The sequence below is a fragment of the Sapajus apella genome, unplaced genomic scaffold (assembly GCF_009761245.1).
Source record: "Sapajus apella isolate SASKATOON/1434 unplaced genomic scaffold, GSC_monkey_1.0 scaffold7, whole genome shotgun sequence".
Lineage (NCBI taxonomy): Eukaryota > Metazoa > Chordata > Mammalia > Primates > Cebidae > Sapajus > Sapajus apella.
In genome coordinates this window covers 1,972,159-1,987,818 of record NW_022436947.1, presented here as the reverse complement: position 1 = coordinate 1,987,818, position 15,660 = coordinate 1,972,159, and the positions used below count along the sequence as shown (strand labels likewise).

Below are 15,660 nucleotides of genomic sequence, written 5' to 3'. Positions count from 1 at the left end.
GGGATTTATGGTAAAGGATGGCTGAGCATTCCTGGAGAAACAACTGATTTTTTGTTGCTGTTAGGGAAGATCTTGTCTTATTAACTGGCCAGAGTTTTCACTCCATCCCCCAAGGAATTGATGTTTTAAAAAGCACAACTGTAGATTTAGATTTTCACAGTCTTTTGCTAGATTCTTTACCAAAGACTGAGTAGTAACCCTGGGATTGTGTAAAACTTTTATTATGGATCAGGGAATAAATAGGTTTAATTTCAGGCAATAAAACCGGGGCTAAATTAGTACTTCTCTGAGGGAAAATGTATAAATAACATGCTCCTCTGGGGACCCAGGCTAGCACTAGCTTTATTTTTAAATTTTATAACTCATCTGAAAGAGGGAGAACACAGTGGAATCTATATATTTGTATATTCCTCTAAGCTGTTCTGATTTGAAAGATATCAAATCAATAGGAATAACTTTCTGAGACTCTTGTAAGACTGTGTAAGTCAGCACAAAAGTGGCAGGTAACCTTCAGTGTAAGCAAGAATAAAAGAATACATTTAGGAGAAAGGCATCTAAACTGTACTTATATGAAGATAAACTTCAAGCTATGAATTACTGCCAGGGAAAAGGATTTGAAATATGGAGGACCAAAAAGGCCCCACAGTCAAATAATTTGGTGAAATATTACAAACTATATTCTTCAAGATTCACCATGTTCCTAAGCATAGGAAAGGCTTGAGAAAGACCTGCAGTAAAGAAATCTGCTTAACTTTGTTTATTCTGGGCTCAGATCGGTTTTCAGAAGGAGAGAACATGGGTTGTTAACTTCATGGTTGGCTACTGAGAGAAATGAGTCTCTTGAGCAATTATCCTTTGCAGGTAGCTTCCATGAGGAACCCAATTTTTGAGGGCCTCTAGCAGAGACTAAGCTTCAAATTGCATGAACCAGTCCAGTGTGGTAGCTTGTATGTTCTCCATCCTCAAAGCCCAATATAAATGATGGGTTTTCTTCACTCACCCAGATAACTAAGAGCTGATGGTACCCCACTGAGCAGATATGGGAGACAACGAATCTTCATGAATGAGAGCCTAAGGATGTATGTGTCACTCAGGAGTGAACAAGCCAATCATGTTGCTGTGCATGGGCATGGGGACTCAGTTAAAGAAAAGTCAGATAAACTGGGAGGCTGGTATCTCACCCAGCACTGATGCAGCTCTCTGCCTAATTTTTCACTTTTCATCCAGATGTTTCCTGTCAAGAAGGCACAGTCAATAATGTATGAATCTTAAAGGCAGAGGCAGATGTGGTTATTATTCCCTGTGGGCCTTTCCTGACTTGGAGAAGACATGTTACTCAAGAATGACTACAATTTTTAAAAATTTAAGTTGATATAGCCAGCTTATGAGTAAATGCATGGCTACAATCATTTCAGTGCAAAAGTCTTTTCAGAATTACAGTCATCAGCACAGTTTAGTTTGGCCTTTAAATTTTCCCTGTAAACTCTTTGGACAGTCACATACGAGGGCTTCTAAAGCAGAACACAGCTTCCCCATAACATGAGAGCAAGCAGCCTTCTCTAGGCGGCATCCGTTTCCAACAGTCTATTTTTAATATTTGCTTTTATTTCTTAAGCCTCCTGAACAATAAAAATGAACATCATTATAATCAAGTGTGGCTGCAGTCATCAATACTTCAGAGTCCAAAAATACATTGGCCTTGCCTGACCAGTTGCCCATTTTCCAGAATATCAGAGTATTTATCTAGCAGCGAGAGGCCATTATCCTGAGACACAGTCGTGTTCCACTGACACCTAATCTCCTAATTAAAATCAGTATAATGATGGACTGTTTAAATTCTGGTTTAAATGTTCCTTTTCCATTTGCATTTAAAAGAAAACACACTCCTCATCATGGGCACCCCATCCTGGGTTATAATTTGGCTTTCCTTTGCCAGAATTATAATGTCACTCTGACTTGCCGCTGGTTAAATCTAAAAGAGCATCTAAATGTGCCTCAAAGCTTGGCTGTTGCTTGGCAACGCCAGCAGCCACCTCCTCATTGGGGTGACTTCTAATTGGTCACAACTCTTGACAGGAGCCACTGACTTATTAGAAATGACACTTGATTATTCACCTAGATGGCTAGACCTGATACTTAGCAGCAGGAAATTTTGCATAAAAATGAGTTGTGGATGTTTTCATATCTGGGTAGCTTTTAGCAATGGTGTAGTGGAAGAAGGAAGTGGTGAGTTTCATTAGTGGGAATTTATTTTTCATTTATTGGTCACAAATTTAGAGCACTTGAAGGTATTAACTTTTTTTTCTTTTTTAAAAACCAGCAATGTGTTTACACCCCCATTAGCTGACTCTTATTTATTCAAAAAAAACCCCTCTGACATCAGCCCCAAAATATTGCCCGAAGGTCCACCAAGGGCCAAATCAGGTGAAATGTTCAATTCATAAAGGTTAACAAATATTTATTAGTTCCTATTTTTAAGTAATTTATAAGGTAGAAGAGCAACAAGTTACCTAAATCCCTGCATTATTACCAATCGTGGAAGGCAGAGACAGACCTTGGGTCCTGTTTTGAGTGTCAGAAATGGCTGTGGCAGGGAGGGGGCAGTGAGTAGCACTGGAATTGAGCCCTGAAGATGTTGCTGTTTTGACAGAGGGAGAAGGTGCGTTGCAGGTGGAATGAGCTGCAGGAATCAAGGCGTCTGGACAGAAAAGTACAGGGTGTGTTCAGGGACTAGGGGAGTACAAATTGGCTGGAACACAGAGTACATGTAAGGGATTAGTGAGAGAGAAAACTGGAAAAGTAGGTTGAGGCACATAGAGTTCACTGCTCTGTGCCGAGGGAGTGTTTGGTGCGCACTTCACTGGAGCTCAAGGACCTATTAAATACCTGAAAGTGAGGGAGTGACCTGCTCAGAACTCTGTGTTAGGAAAAACAGTTCCACTTCAGCTGTTTAGCCCCCAAGCTGGCCATTCCCCAGACCCACGGGGCAGACCTCTCTGGTGCAGATGAGGGGAACTGCTAAGAGTCTGGAGGAGTTGCCTCTTCGCAGTAGCCCCAAGTAGGGGCAGGCTCCCACGGGCCATGTTAGGACATCAAGGCAGCGGTGTCCACTGTGGCTCTTTTCTGACTTCTTCTTCATGTGTGGATCCACAAACTACCCAGGCTATGCACCATCAACACATGGGGATTATCTCCGTTTAGATGGACAGGGTTATGCAAAAGAGACCCTCTCCTTCCCTCTCTCTGTGTGGAAAATATGTTTTCCCTAGCACTCAGCATTGTCCAGACTTTCAGGAACTCCCTTAAAGATGATGGGGTTTTTCTTTTTCAAGTTTACGACATCAGATCTGCATAGAATGACCTAGAAGTGAATAAACTAAGGAGCAAAGGAAATGTGGAGGCTGATTTTGGTGGGAAAGCAACAAGCCAGGAGTCAGGAGGTCCGGGGTTCTAGTTCTCATTTTAGCACAAAAATAACCAGATTCTGCCCTTTAGGTCCCTATGTATTCTGAAGTTGATATGTCAGAGAGGTGACAAAGGCTTTCTTAGGAATGGGATGTGTTGCTGAAAGTACAAGGACCAATGATCTGACACTTTCCTGCCCGGAGCTAGGAATTTGGCTGCTCTCTCCATGGCCTCAAGCAACTGTCTCAACCTGATGCTTTGTGACCTCCTTGGAATCCTCAAACATCAGTGGGAAGGAACATAATAGCTCGTTACAATCAGCCTTTCATTTAGGGGTGAGGATGAGGACCCACATTCAGAGAGATTCAAATGCCACGCCCAAAGCAACACATAAAACCAGCAGGAGTCTCAGCCTTCTCATTCAGAGAGAGTTTTCGGCAAACCACACTGTATTCATGCTAAGAGACAGTGCCTCAGTCTGTTTGTTTCTTGGGTACCTTCTATGTCAAGTCTCTTAAGGAACATTTGGTCAACCAGTCATCAAAGTTATTTCTAGAAAATCAACAGAATGGGGTGCACTGTGCCCATTCCTGATATAACAAATACCAAAAACTTCATGAATCTGTGACAACATACAATAGTTACCACAAAAGAGTAATATTGAGAGTGTATTAGTTGTCTATTGCTGTGTAATAAAATTATTCCAAAACTTAGTGGCATAAAACAAACCTTTGTTAGCTCATTGTTCCTGTGGGTCAGGAATCCTGGCATGGCTTAGCTGAGTCCCTATGGATCAAGGTCTCTTGGAGTAGTAGTCAAACTACTGGCCTGGGCTGTAGTCTCATCCAAAGGCTTGACTGGGGGAAGATCTGCTTCTAAGCTTCATCACATGGTTATGGGCAGGATTCAATTCTTAATGGAGTCTGGAAGATGAGAATCTTGTACTGTGTCTTTCAGTCAGTGGGGATCTACAAAGGCTTCAGCAAAGCATCACTGAAATAACAAGTATTTTTGGAAGACCTGGCCAGGCATGGTGGTTCATGCCTGTAATCCCAGAACTTCAAGAGACCAAGGTGGGAGGGTGGCTTGAACCCAGGAGTTCGAGACCAACTTGGGCAACATAGGGAGACCCTATTTCTACAAAAACATTTTTTAAAAATTAGCCAGCCGTCGTTGTGTGTGTCTGTAGTCCCAGCTATTAATACTTGAGGGCCTGAGATGGGAAGATGGCTTGAGCCCAGGAGGGCAAGGATGCAGTGAGCCGTAATCACACCACAGCACTCCAGCCTCGGTGACAGAGAGAGAACCTGTCTCAAAAGAAAAGAAAAGAAAAGATCCCAGGAGGCTCTTTCAGAAAACTTTCTTTAGTACACCTGGGTGTCAGACACTGTCAAAGTCCTAAGAGTACAAAGATACTTCAGCTATGATCTTTTTTTCTCAAGAAGCAAGGTGACAACCATATTCCAGGTGACAGGTAGCAACACCTGAACTAGGAGGTGACTGAGGAGATAAAAATGAAGGAACAGGTGCAAGAAAAGCAGCAATGTTAACATGATCAGGCAAGAACAGATGGCTGTAATGGGAGCTGTCCCTGGGGAACAAGAAAAGAGGAGAGAATGATTCCAGTAATCCAAACCAGCCTGCGAGGATGGACCCCTCCAGAGGACAGCTACCACGTTTGCACCACTCCCTGACTTCTTTGCCAAGTGTTTTACATATTTTGTTTGTAGTCTTCGTCACAACTCTGCGAGGGAAGTATCATTTCCATTTTTGCAGATGAAGAACCAGACTCAGTGAGATTAGGCAACATACGCAAAGTCACACAGCTGTGAAGTGCCAGGGGGAGGAAACCTACTAATTTGTAGCGCCTTTGAGTATTTGCTGTGCTTGGGGCAAGTATTCTCCAACAAGGTCAGAATCTTACACTCAAGGAAGGAAACTCAGTGGTGAGATTCTGGGAGTCACCAAAAAGCAGAGGAGAAGACGACCTTTGAGCAGAAGCTGTCAGCCCTTCTTGGTCATTACTCTCTTTCCCCACTCCTTAGGCCCTTCCTCCTTTTAGAATTCACTCTGTTGCCCTCTGTCTGCACCTTGACTCCAAATTTTGCAGACACAGTTGGTAGAAAATCCATTAAAAAAAAAAAAAAACTGGTGCCCATCAGTGACGGACTGGATAAAGAAAATGTGGTACATACACACCATGGAATACTATGCAGCCATAAAAAGGAACTAGATTATGTCCTTTGCAGGAACATGGATGGATCTGGAAGTCATTGTCCTCAGCAAACTAACACAGGAACAGAAAACCAAACATCACATGTTCTCACTTACAAGTGGGAGCTGAACAATGAGATCACATGAACACAGGGTGGGGAACAGCACACACTGGGGCCTGTCAGGGGTGGGGTAAGGGGAGGGAGAGCATCAGGATAAATAGCTAATACATGTGGGGCTTAACACCTAGGTGATGGGTTGACAGGTGCAGCAAACAGCATGGCACACATTTACCTGTGTACGGAACCTGCGTGTCCTGCACATGTATCCCAGAACTTAAAAGAAAATAAAATATTTAAAAACTGGGTACTTTAATTATATCATAATCTCCAGGTTATGCAGAACCTTTCTTCCTTGGGGAATTTCCTTTCTAGGCTGGGGATGGTGATTTCCCCAGAATGGTTACCACTGGTTACCAGAGAGCTGCTCAGCCTCACACTCAGCATCACCTCTAATAGGGACAACCAATGTGAGAGGTGAGAGGAACAAAATGAGAAACTTTCTCCCCTATTTGGCTGCTGAACTGTTAGCCCTGTGTTAGTCAGCTTGGGCTGTCACAACCAAATACCATTGAGTGGGTGACTTAACCCACATTTTTTTTTTAAGACAGTCTTGCTCTGTTGCCTAGACCGGGGTGCAGCGGCATGATCTCGGCTCGCTGCAATCTCCACCTCCCAGGTTCAAGCAATTCTTCTGCCTCAGACTCCCGAGTAGCTGGGATTACAGGCACCTGCCACCAGGTGGGGCTTTTGTATTTTTAGTAGAGATGGGGTTTCACCATGTTGGCCAGGCTGGTTTTGAACTCCTGACCTCAAGTGATCTGCCTGCCTTGGCCTCCCAAAGTGGTGGGATTACAGGCATGAGCCACTGTGCCCAGCCCAGACATGTATTTTCCCACAGTTTAGGAGGCTGGATACCAGCGTTGTTGGTTTCCAGTGAGGCCTCTCTTTCTGATTTGTAGGTAGCCACCATCTTGCTGTGTGCTCATAAGACCTGTTCTTTGTGCATGAGAGAGATAGAGAGGGAGAGAGAGACAGAATAAGCATAAGTGCTCTAGTGTCTCTTCTTATAAGGACACCAATGCTGTTGGATCAGGGCCCCATCCTTGTGACTTTATTTAACCTAAATTAATTCCTTAGAAGCCCTATCTCCAAATACAGCTCCACTGGGAGTTGGGGCTTCAATGTATGAATTTCAAAGCAACCCAAACATTCAGTCTGTAAGAATACCAATAAATCACTTTTGTTTTCTTTTCTTTTTTGTAATAAATCACTTTTTAAAAACCTAATAACATTAATATTTTATCTGATTATAAGTGTAATACATGTGCATTGTGAAAAATTTGGAATAAAACAAAAATAAAAATCATTCATTATCCCATGAAGAAGATGAAATGTAACAAACAAATGAGTCTTACTAAGATCTGAGTGATAATAGCATTGTGTATTCATCTGTGCGTGTGTGTGCACATGCCACATTTGCGTGCTTGTTCAGAAATCTAGGAGAACTGCAGGGTTTGTGGATTGTATAAAGATTATGCAAGCCCATCAAAGAGAGCTTTTGTTTGTATGCAACTCATGTAAAAGTAAATATTCCATAACTGCTGTGTAAAATGCAAAGAAGAAAACCTGAAATGATGGCTATTGGCCAACATACAGATTATGCTCCACTGTCTTATAATATTTTCTCTGCATTGCTTTTTAAAACATTTTTCATATTACATGCCCCATCTCATATCACATTAACCCAAATAAAAATGTCATTATCCATTCAGTTCAACAGACAGCAGGCAGAGTATAGCAGAAAATTACAGTCACGCCAGGCAGCAACAAAGGATTCTAGTCAAAAGCACGTAAAAGACCTGATGGTGGGCAGCTGGCCTGAGCTCCCTTTTGCACTGTCCAGGAATATGTTTGGATTCAGAATGAGTGGACCCTTCTTTATACACAGGGCATGCCTCTGAAGAGTTGTGTGTAAATCACATTTTATGTTGCATCTCTTTTGTTCTGTTAAGAAAGCTTCAAGCTTGATATCTAAAGAGACTTTCTTTCAAAGAGTGTGTGTCTGCATATATATATATATATATATGCACACACACATATACATATATACCATGCTACTATTCCTCCGAAATAAATCTAAAAGGAATTTTGTTAAACTAGGGTTCGCTTGTACCGCTGAACTTATTAAGACAATTGAAGGAAGATAGCCAGCGAAGCTAGTCTACTAGTCAGAAAAATGTGGCTTAAACTCTACTGACTTCTCCAACATTAAGGGTAGCCTAAGACTTCTTGGAAGTTGCGGCCCAGAGGCCATTTTAAGTGACCCATTTATATGCCCTTTTGTACTGATGGATTATTAAATGGATGATTTGTGAGAATTTAAAAAAGCATGCAGTAGTCATGAAGCATCAACATAAAGATAATAAGAATAAATCAAGATAGTCATACTTATTTTTCTTTTTTGAGTTGACTTCCAGATAAGTAGATGAGGTAAATCACATTTCTGTTTCTGCAAATCATTTGACAGTCTTCCCCAGCTGACTCATCGGTAAAGTGGTGCCTGGCTGAGTACTTACTTAGGTTCAGGTACAGGTAGGCCAAGAGCCAAAAGCAGCGACGATGCATGATTCTGTGGCTACCTAAAATAGCTGTCCAGTGGATGGCCACACCAGCAGCACCCGGGCCTGTCTACAGACCAATGAACCGAAGAAAGTCTTAGAAGGCACACTTACTACATTTCACATAGAACAAAGAAAGAGTAGCCAGTATTGCAGGTGATGGGTTTTGTTTTTTTTTTTTTAGACAGAGGCTCTCTTTGTCACCCAGGCTGGAATGCAGTGGTGCAGTCTTGGCTCACTGCAACCTCCACCTCCCAGGATCAAGCGATTCCCCTGCCTTAGCCTCCTGAGTAGCTGGGATTACAGGCTCCTGCCACCATGCCCAGCTAATTTTTATATCTTTAGTAGAGATGGGTTTCACTCTGTTGGCCAGGCTGGTTTCAAATTCCTGACCTCAAGTGATCCACCTGCCTTGGCCTCCCAAAGTGCTGGGATTACAGACATGAGCCACCACTCCTGGCCAGGTGATGGGATTTTGATGAGCGAGTACATCTCTTGCTCTCCCACAGTGTTCAAACACCCCAGCACTCTAAGCCCTGTTTCTTTATGAACAGCAAATCCATTTTCCCAAAATGGCCCTCCCTCCATGAGCCTTGGCAACAGGGGACTCATGGGTCTCAGATTCTGTATCATCTCCCCACTTGGGTGTGTTACGCTCTGAACGTTCTGCTCCTTGAGCTGTTGTTCAGCTGTCCATAGGGCTGTCCAGGCCACCGTCCCTTCCTTGGTTCCTGCCTCTACCTGGCAGCCTTCATGGAGCCAATTCAGCTCTGATCTACAGAACCCCCTCACCCTCAATCTACAGGATCCACTCCTTCAGCAGAGGAGTTGGGCCCCTGGTGACACAATTCTTTCCTATACCCAGAGCATGTGGATCTGACTCGGAGGAAGCTGCAGAGGGAAGGGTCCTATAAAATTGCATGTCCTCCCAACAGCCCGCCAATAGCCTCCCAGCTGCCCACTCTACCAGATGTTTCCAGCCATCAGAATATTCCAGAGAAGTTAAGAGATCGTTCTGCTCAGAACACATAGCAGAGCAGCAACTAAAGCCTTTCTGATGAATGAGCCCTAAAAAAAAAATCAAAATAGCAATTGTACATGGTTATCATTCATGGAAAAAGAATGCGGTTTTCATTAACCTCAACCTCAAATATTTGCCTGTGTTGTCTTCTAAAAAAAGTCAATGTAAACCTGGTGTTGCGATTGACGTGTAGGATACAGATCTCAGGAAGTGATTCATTTACCATATACCATCCATACCTGAAATAGTGTGATCCACTTATGAGGCCACCTTTAGGAGTGACCCTGATAAAGAAGAGACCAGTAAGGCAGGAGAGGCATGTGCAAGCCATGTGGTTCAGCCCCTATGGAACAGATGGGAACAGTTGTCTACAAGAAGATGGGGAGTGGATAGGCACTTGTGGTCTGAGTCTTGGGTGCACTGTCACAAAGAGAGAAGAGAGATGAAACCAACAAAAGATTGTTAGGTGAAGTCAGATTTTGCCGCGGTACAATAACGTACCTTTTGACAAGCAGATTAACTTTATAACTTTTCCCAGTGCCTCAAGACTTTAAAAGGAAAGAGTGGGTAGTACATAATCAATACAGTTCAAGTATTTGTCCATTCACTTAACAAATAATTACTATGTGCCAGATGCTGTTCTAGGTGCTGGAATTATAAAAATAATAATAAAAAAAACACAACAGACTAAAATCTCCCTGACCTCGAGAACTCAATATTCTTGTGTCAAAATCACAAAATCTAAACATAGGTTACATTTTATGTCTTTTGTGAGGAATGCTCAGAACGATGTATTAGAGCACATTGCTTTAGCTATGATGCTATTCTAGAATGGGCACCAAATGAAATAATTCTGCTCGATATTTTCAGCTTGGCCTTTTAATCATGCAAAAGAGAGTAAAAGGTCGCATGGGTGCCCAGCAGGCTCCACAAAGAATTCCACCCACCCATTTGTTGACGCTGAGTGGTATCTATGTGAATCTTCATTATACCATTCTACCTTTCTCTGTAGGTTAGAAATTTTCTATTATAAAAGTAATTTCCTATTTAAAAAAAAAAAAAAGAAACCCAGCAATTACTCTGTGTGGGCATAGGAGGCATCTTGAACTCAAGAGTTTCCCAGTATTTGAAAGCTCAGTGGCTTAAGCACAAATGAATAACCATCCATCAGAAATGCTCTATAAATAATTTCTGTGTTAAATAAGAAGTTGAAATGAATGACCTTAGGTTCCTTTGGATACTGAGATTCAATATTCTAGTGAAAGATCTAAATTACAGTTGGAACAAACAAGCATAGACTTGGCTTAATTCCAGAGATAGTGCATATGGATTGGGCTCTACTTACTCACTAATGCTAACCAAATGTCATGAAACTGAGTACTGATTCTCAGTTTTGTCTAAGCACTTAATGATCATTTTCATAATTATTTCACTGTATTCACTGTAAATCTGTTCTTCTTCTTTGTTTCCAAAGATAAAAAATGCGTAAGCTAAAATAGATGTTTAAAGCTATTGTATTTTGTGAATATGAATATTTTAGGATCTTCCTCTTGAATCTTAGCCTTGTGAAAAATATCTTCCAGTGTTCATTTTCCCAGAAAGCACCACATATAACCTCTTCATCTGCAGCCAATTTAGGTGTACTCCCGGCATGGTGCCCTAATTACACCTTTGTTATCCATTATCAGATGGCTCCCCTCATCAGCCAAGCCTGCGACCTTCTCCTGGCTCATTTAAAACGCTATGGAGATTCTGGGGACGCATTCGACATCCAGAGGTAAGGCTGCTGCATTACAGATGAGAAATCGCATTTTTGAATCGCTGCTTCTTGTAACTGTCCATAATTGCTGGACAATTACCTTGGGACTAGCAAACTGTGGAAACGCTAGAAGCTCATAAAAGCATGGATGGACTAATAAGAAGAAAAGAAACCCACTTCACATGGGAAAGAAATGTGAGCAGAGCCAGGGGACGTGTGGCCTGTTGAATCTGTGGATGGATCCAACCTCTGACCTCCACAGAACCAGGCACAAACAGGACAGGCCTGGGAGGGACAGGGCCCAGGGGGAAGAAGGTTCAGGCATTTTCATGTCAAGAAAAATTGTGCTGCACCTCAGCCCAGAAGCCATGACTTAATGGTGGACACCAAATTTAAATAATTGATTATCTGGCTTTTCATCATTTTATAACTAAAAGTTTTTTATTAAAAAAAAAAAAAAACTTTTAGTCTAAGCCTGTCCAGCCCACAGCCTGTGGGCCACAAGGAGCCTAGGGCAGTCTTAATGCGGTCCAACACAAATTTGTAAACTTTCTGAGTTTTTTTTTTGTGATTTTCCTTTTCTCATCAGCCATCGTTAGTGTTACTGTATTTTATGTGTGGCCCAAGACAATTCTCCTTCTTCCACTGTGGCCCAGGCAAGCCAAGAGACTGGCCACCTTTGCTTTAGTCATTTTATGCCATCATGGCTTACAGCAGATAAAAAATAAAGTGGGATGGTGAATCAGCCAGAAAGGGACTCATCCTTATCATTGCTAATAAAATAATAACAGAATCATCGCCAACACTGGTATTGCACCAGTTTACACAGTCTTTTCATCCACATTTTCTCTGATTATTATAGGATGCGTGAGTTGGCTAAAAATAAGGTGGACTCATCAGCTATAAAAGCAAAGTAAATAGTCCTTAAGACCCTTAAATCTTCAACCGTCAAGATCAGATGAAATCAGTCAGTAGTCTCATTCTTGTTTTCACTCTAGCAGGGAAATGTGCAATCAATTGTAGAAATGTTTTCAATAAAAGCATTCAGAATTGAAAAAGTCATCTGGAAATGTCATATATCCCTTCATGATAAGTTAGTGGTTATAGAACTTAACATACAAGAGGAGTTAAGTGTGTGTCTACATTGAGAACAATAATAGGCCTTTTAATTATTAAAAGATATTACTAACCCAGTTTTTAGCTTTTTGGCAAAGAATTTAATCTAACTACTCCTATAACAAAAAGGAATAATTCGAGTTTAAAATGGCCTTTTAAGGGACAGGTTTCCTATAGCCTAAGAGGTTAAATTTTCTGGAGCTCCTGGCAGACACGTTTCCTTCTGTTTGTTTCTAGAGTGCAGTGTGTGTTTTCTGTAATAATATACAGATGTTCATGAAGCTTGCCTTAAAGTTTGTCCTGTATTTATTTGAGTGTGAAGAGCCCTTGCTTTTTGTTTGTTGCTGTAAAGAAAACTATAAAATCATTAAGAGGAAGAGGGAGACAAACTTAATAAAACTAGATAATTAGGTTGTTAATCCATCAATGACAATTTGATGTCTATCAATTAATCATTAGATTCTGGCCTGAGCTGGACTGTGCAGAGCTTTGGGTAAAGCATGTAGGCATTGGTTCACCTGTCTGCTCTCCTTCCCAGGGAGGAAAATGTAAAGTGTCCTTCTCAGTACTTGGTTGTGTTCTGGTCGACCACGGCTGCCTGAAGCCTGAAGGTGGAAGAGGGGGTGCCCTCCTCCTCTCCCGGGTCTTTGTTTAGCTGGCAGGTCTTCGTGTCTCCTCCCGTGCTCTGCTGTCGCTGCTCAGAGTGTCCCCTCTCCCCCCACCTCACCACAGATCTGCAGAAGCTCCTCCGCTGGGCACACCTGCAGGCGAGGCGAGCCAGTGTAGGCAGATCCTCTGGAGGGGACATTGTGAGTAGCCCCTGCCAGAGTCCTTTCAAATCCCTGTGTTCCCATCTGCCGTAGGTGCTACTGCTGTTACGCCACAGACGTGGTTGCCAGCGTCGCCTTCGGCACCCCGGTGGACTCCCAGCAGGCCCCTGAGGATCCCTTTGTGAAACACTGCAAGCGTTTCTTCGAATTCTGCATCCCTAGACCTATCCTGGTTTTACTCTGTAAGTGCGGCTGCAGCCCAGGGAAGTGTAATGACCCTAGTAAATTGGGCAGACCCCATGACACCTGGGGCGGCTTTTGGGGCTCTGCCCCTGCCACTGGGAAAGGGACTCGGGGTGTTCCCCTGCAGAGGCTTTGTCTTATGGAGCCACCAGTTTCCTCTTGTCACCTGCCTAGGGCCACTTACTACCAATGCCGTACATAACCCTGGCATTAGCAATAAGTGGTCCCACAGCCATGGTGAGAACAGTGGGGACACACCGTGTTAGGCACTGGGTGTGCATTGCCTCGCGTAGTCCCGGTAATCACCCCATGAGAAAAATATTCTTGTCCCCATTTTTCAGGTGACAGACCAAGAAAGGCTGGGCTGAGACCGGAACCCAAAGCCTTTCATTTCCTAGGGCCTATTTCTTTCCTCCACCAAAATCCTCTCCAAAAGACCTCTCCACTTGAAGCCCAACACATAGAAATCCTGTGTGGTGGATGAGTAGTTGGCTACCCATTGCTACGGGGACCAGTCTCTTCATTTTATTTTAGTTGTAGATGTGAGGTTTTGCCCTCTGGCCAATTCTAGTATCTTCTTGCTTTTATGGGAGCATTGACGTTTTGTTACGATTGTTACCGATTATTGCCACGATTTCTAGCCATTCTGCTAGGCTGGCAAGTTCCATTCATTCCTTGACCAGTTTCATTCCCATTTCTGAGCCAATGTCCGTGGGAGCCCCTGTTGCCCCTACCAGCTCTGCTCTGAAATCGAGGGCAGAGCCACTGAGCGTCTAGCAGTCTCTTCCTTCACCCTTTCCGCCACTCCTGGAGGCTGCCCAGGCTGCATCTGCCCCTTGTGCCTCAACCACGGCCCAGGCCCGTGGGGCAGGTGGCTTCATTTCGCCATCCCTTCTGCTCCTCCTCTCTACCTCTGCAGGGCCCTCCTGCTGCCGTGTCGTGTTGGTTCGAGCTCTTGCTCTTGAAAATGGGCCCGCGCATTCTGAGAGCGCATGTGTCTGCAGCTGTTCTCACCAGCTCAGTTCCTGTAGAGCCCAATGCAGGGTGCACCCACCATGGAAACCAAGAAGGTGAACCCAGCCAGCGCCCCACTCCAGGGGAGGTGAAGGGTCCCTGATGCTGGCAGCCCAGTCCCCAACACATGGCAGCAAGGGCCCATGCTATACGTGGGGCCCGGCAAGGGAGGCACCCACAGCAGCGGCTCCTGGAAGCAATTCAGGAGGTCGCTGGGGACAGTTATCCAGAGGAAAAAAAATTCAAATGACCAGAAAGTTTGTAAAAAGTAAATCAACTTCTACCACTTGCTAAGGCTTGAAACAGCCTGTTATCCTTTCTCTCTTGATGAAGTACAAAGACCTTGGGTTCTCATCCCCAGGAACTGAAACATTAATTTATAAGGATGAGCTTGACCTCTAGAGGGCCAGATGGAAGTGCAGACTCGATTAATTGCACAGATGTTTATTGAGTGCTTACTATGTGCCAGGAATGGTGAGGAGTACCGAGAGGGAGCAAGACATCACCCCTGCTCTTAGAAGCAGCAGTGCGGCGGGGAGGGCAGAACTCCAAACGACTCCAATTCCAGGCCTGTGTGTGCTTCCTGGGAACAGGCATCTAATGGCCCTGGTTTATTATCACCCCCTTCTCAATGCCACTTCTGTTTTTCTCTTTCAAGTATCATTTCCATCCATAATGGTCCCACTGGCCCGGATTTTGCCCAATAAGAACCGAGATGAACTGAATGGCTTTTTTAACAAACTCATTAGGAATGTGATTGCCTTGCGGGACCAGCAAGCTGCCGAAGAGGTAACGTATTTTAATAGGACACAGCCTTGAAATGGAATGGAGCCGACTCCGGCATCACTGTCTCTGTTCTTCCTCTTCTCTCCCAACCCCGCACATCACACTATGCTGTCCTTCAGCAGTCCACCACTTACGGCTTCCAGGGACAGTGGAGAGAACAGAGGAAGGTTGAGGAAGGTCAGACAAGAAAGGGTGTGTGGGAGGCAGAGAGGAGAAGCCTAGAGCAATGTGTACGTCCTCTGACACGGACGGGTAGAATTAAAGCTGCCCCCAAAACTCTCTCTCTAGTGCCAGCATCACCCCAAGCACAGGTGAGAGCAGCCTAGAAGAATTTTCTAGGTAAATGTGCCCACATGCAATTTTTATGAGCATATTCTCTGTATTGAAAACCCAGCAAGATGGAGTTTTCCAGCATGAACAGCATGCTTATTAGACAGTTCGGCAGCTGTCAGTCAACCCCACACTCCCACTGAGCATGGAGGATGTTGCTACAAAATTCATGGTTGAGGGCCCACTGGACTCCTTAGCAGGATTCATGTGAGACCCAGCATGTTCTTTCCTCCTTGCGGATCTGCAGGATGCTTGGCACATAGTAGGAATCAAGTAAATATTTGTTATTGAACCTGGCTAAAAATAGAGGAATTTTCTGTGG

The 15,660-nt window shown here is 43.7% G+C and overlaps 1 protein-coding gene across 3 annotated transcripts in view; it reads left to right on the top strand.

Annotated features, from left to right (window-relative positions):
• TBXAS1 (thromboxane A synthase 1) overlaps positions 1 to 15,660 on the top strand; it is a 179,599-nt gene that overhangs the window by 101,530 nt on the left and 62,409 nt on the right. For 2 of the 3 annotated variants that reach the window (XM_032275635.1, XM_032275636.1), the window contains exons 6-8: positions 11,009 to 11,097; positions 13,059 to 13,207; positions 14,881 to 15,011. In XM_032275635.1, coding sequence (XP_032131526.1) covers positions 11,009 to 11,097; positions 13,059 to 13,207; positions 14,881 to 15,011 — 369 coding nt within the window. Of the gene's footprint in view, positions 1 to 10,190; positions 10,329 to 11,008; positions 11,098 to 13,058; positions 13,208 to 14,880; positions 15,012 to 15,660 lie in introns of all 3 variants that reach the window. The other variant, XM_032275637.1, reaches the window with a different exon arrangement.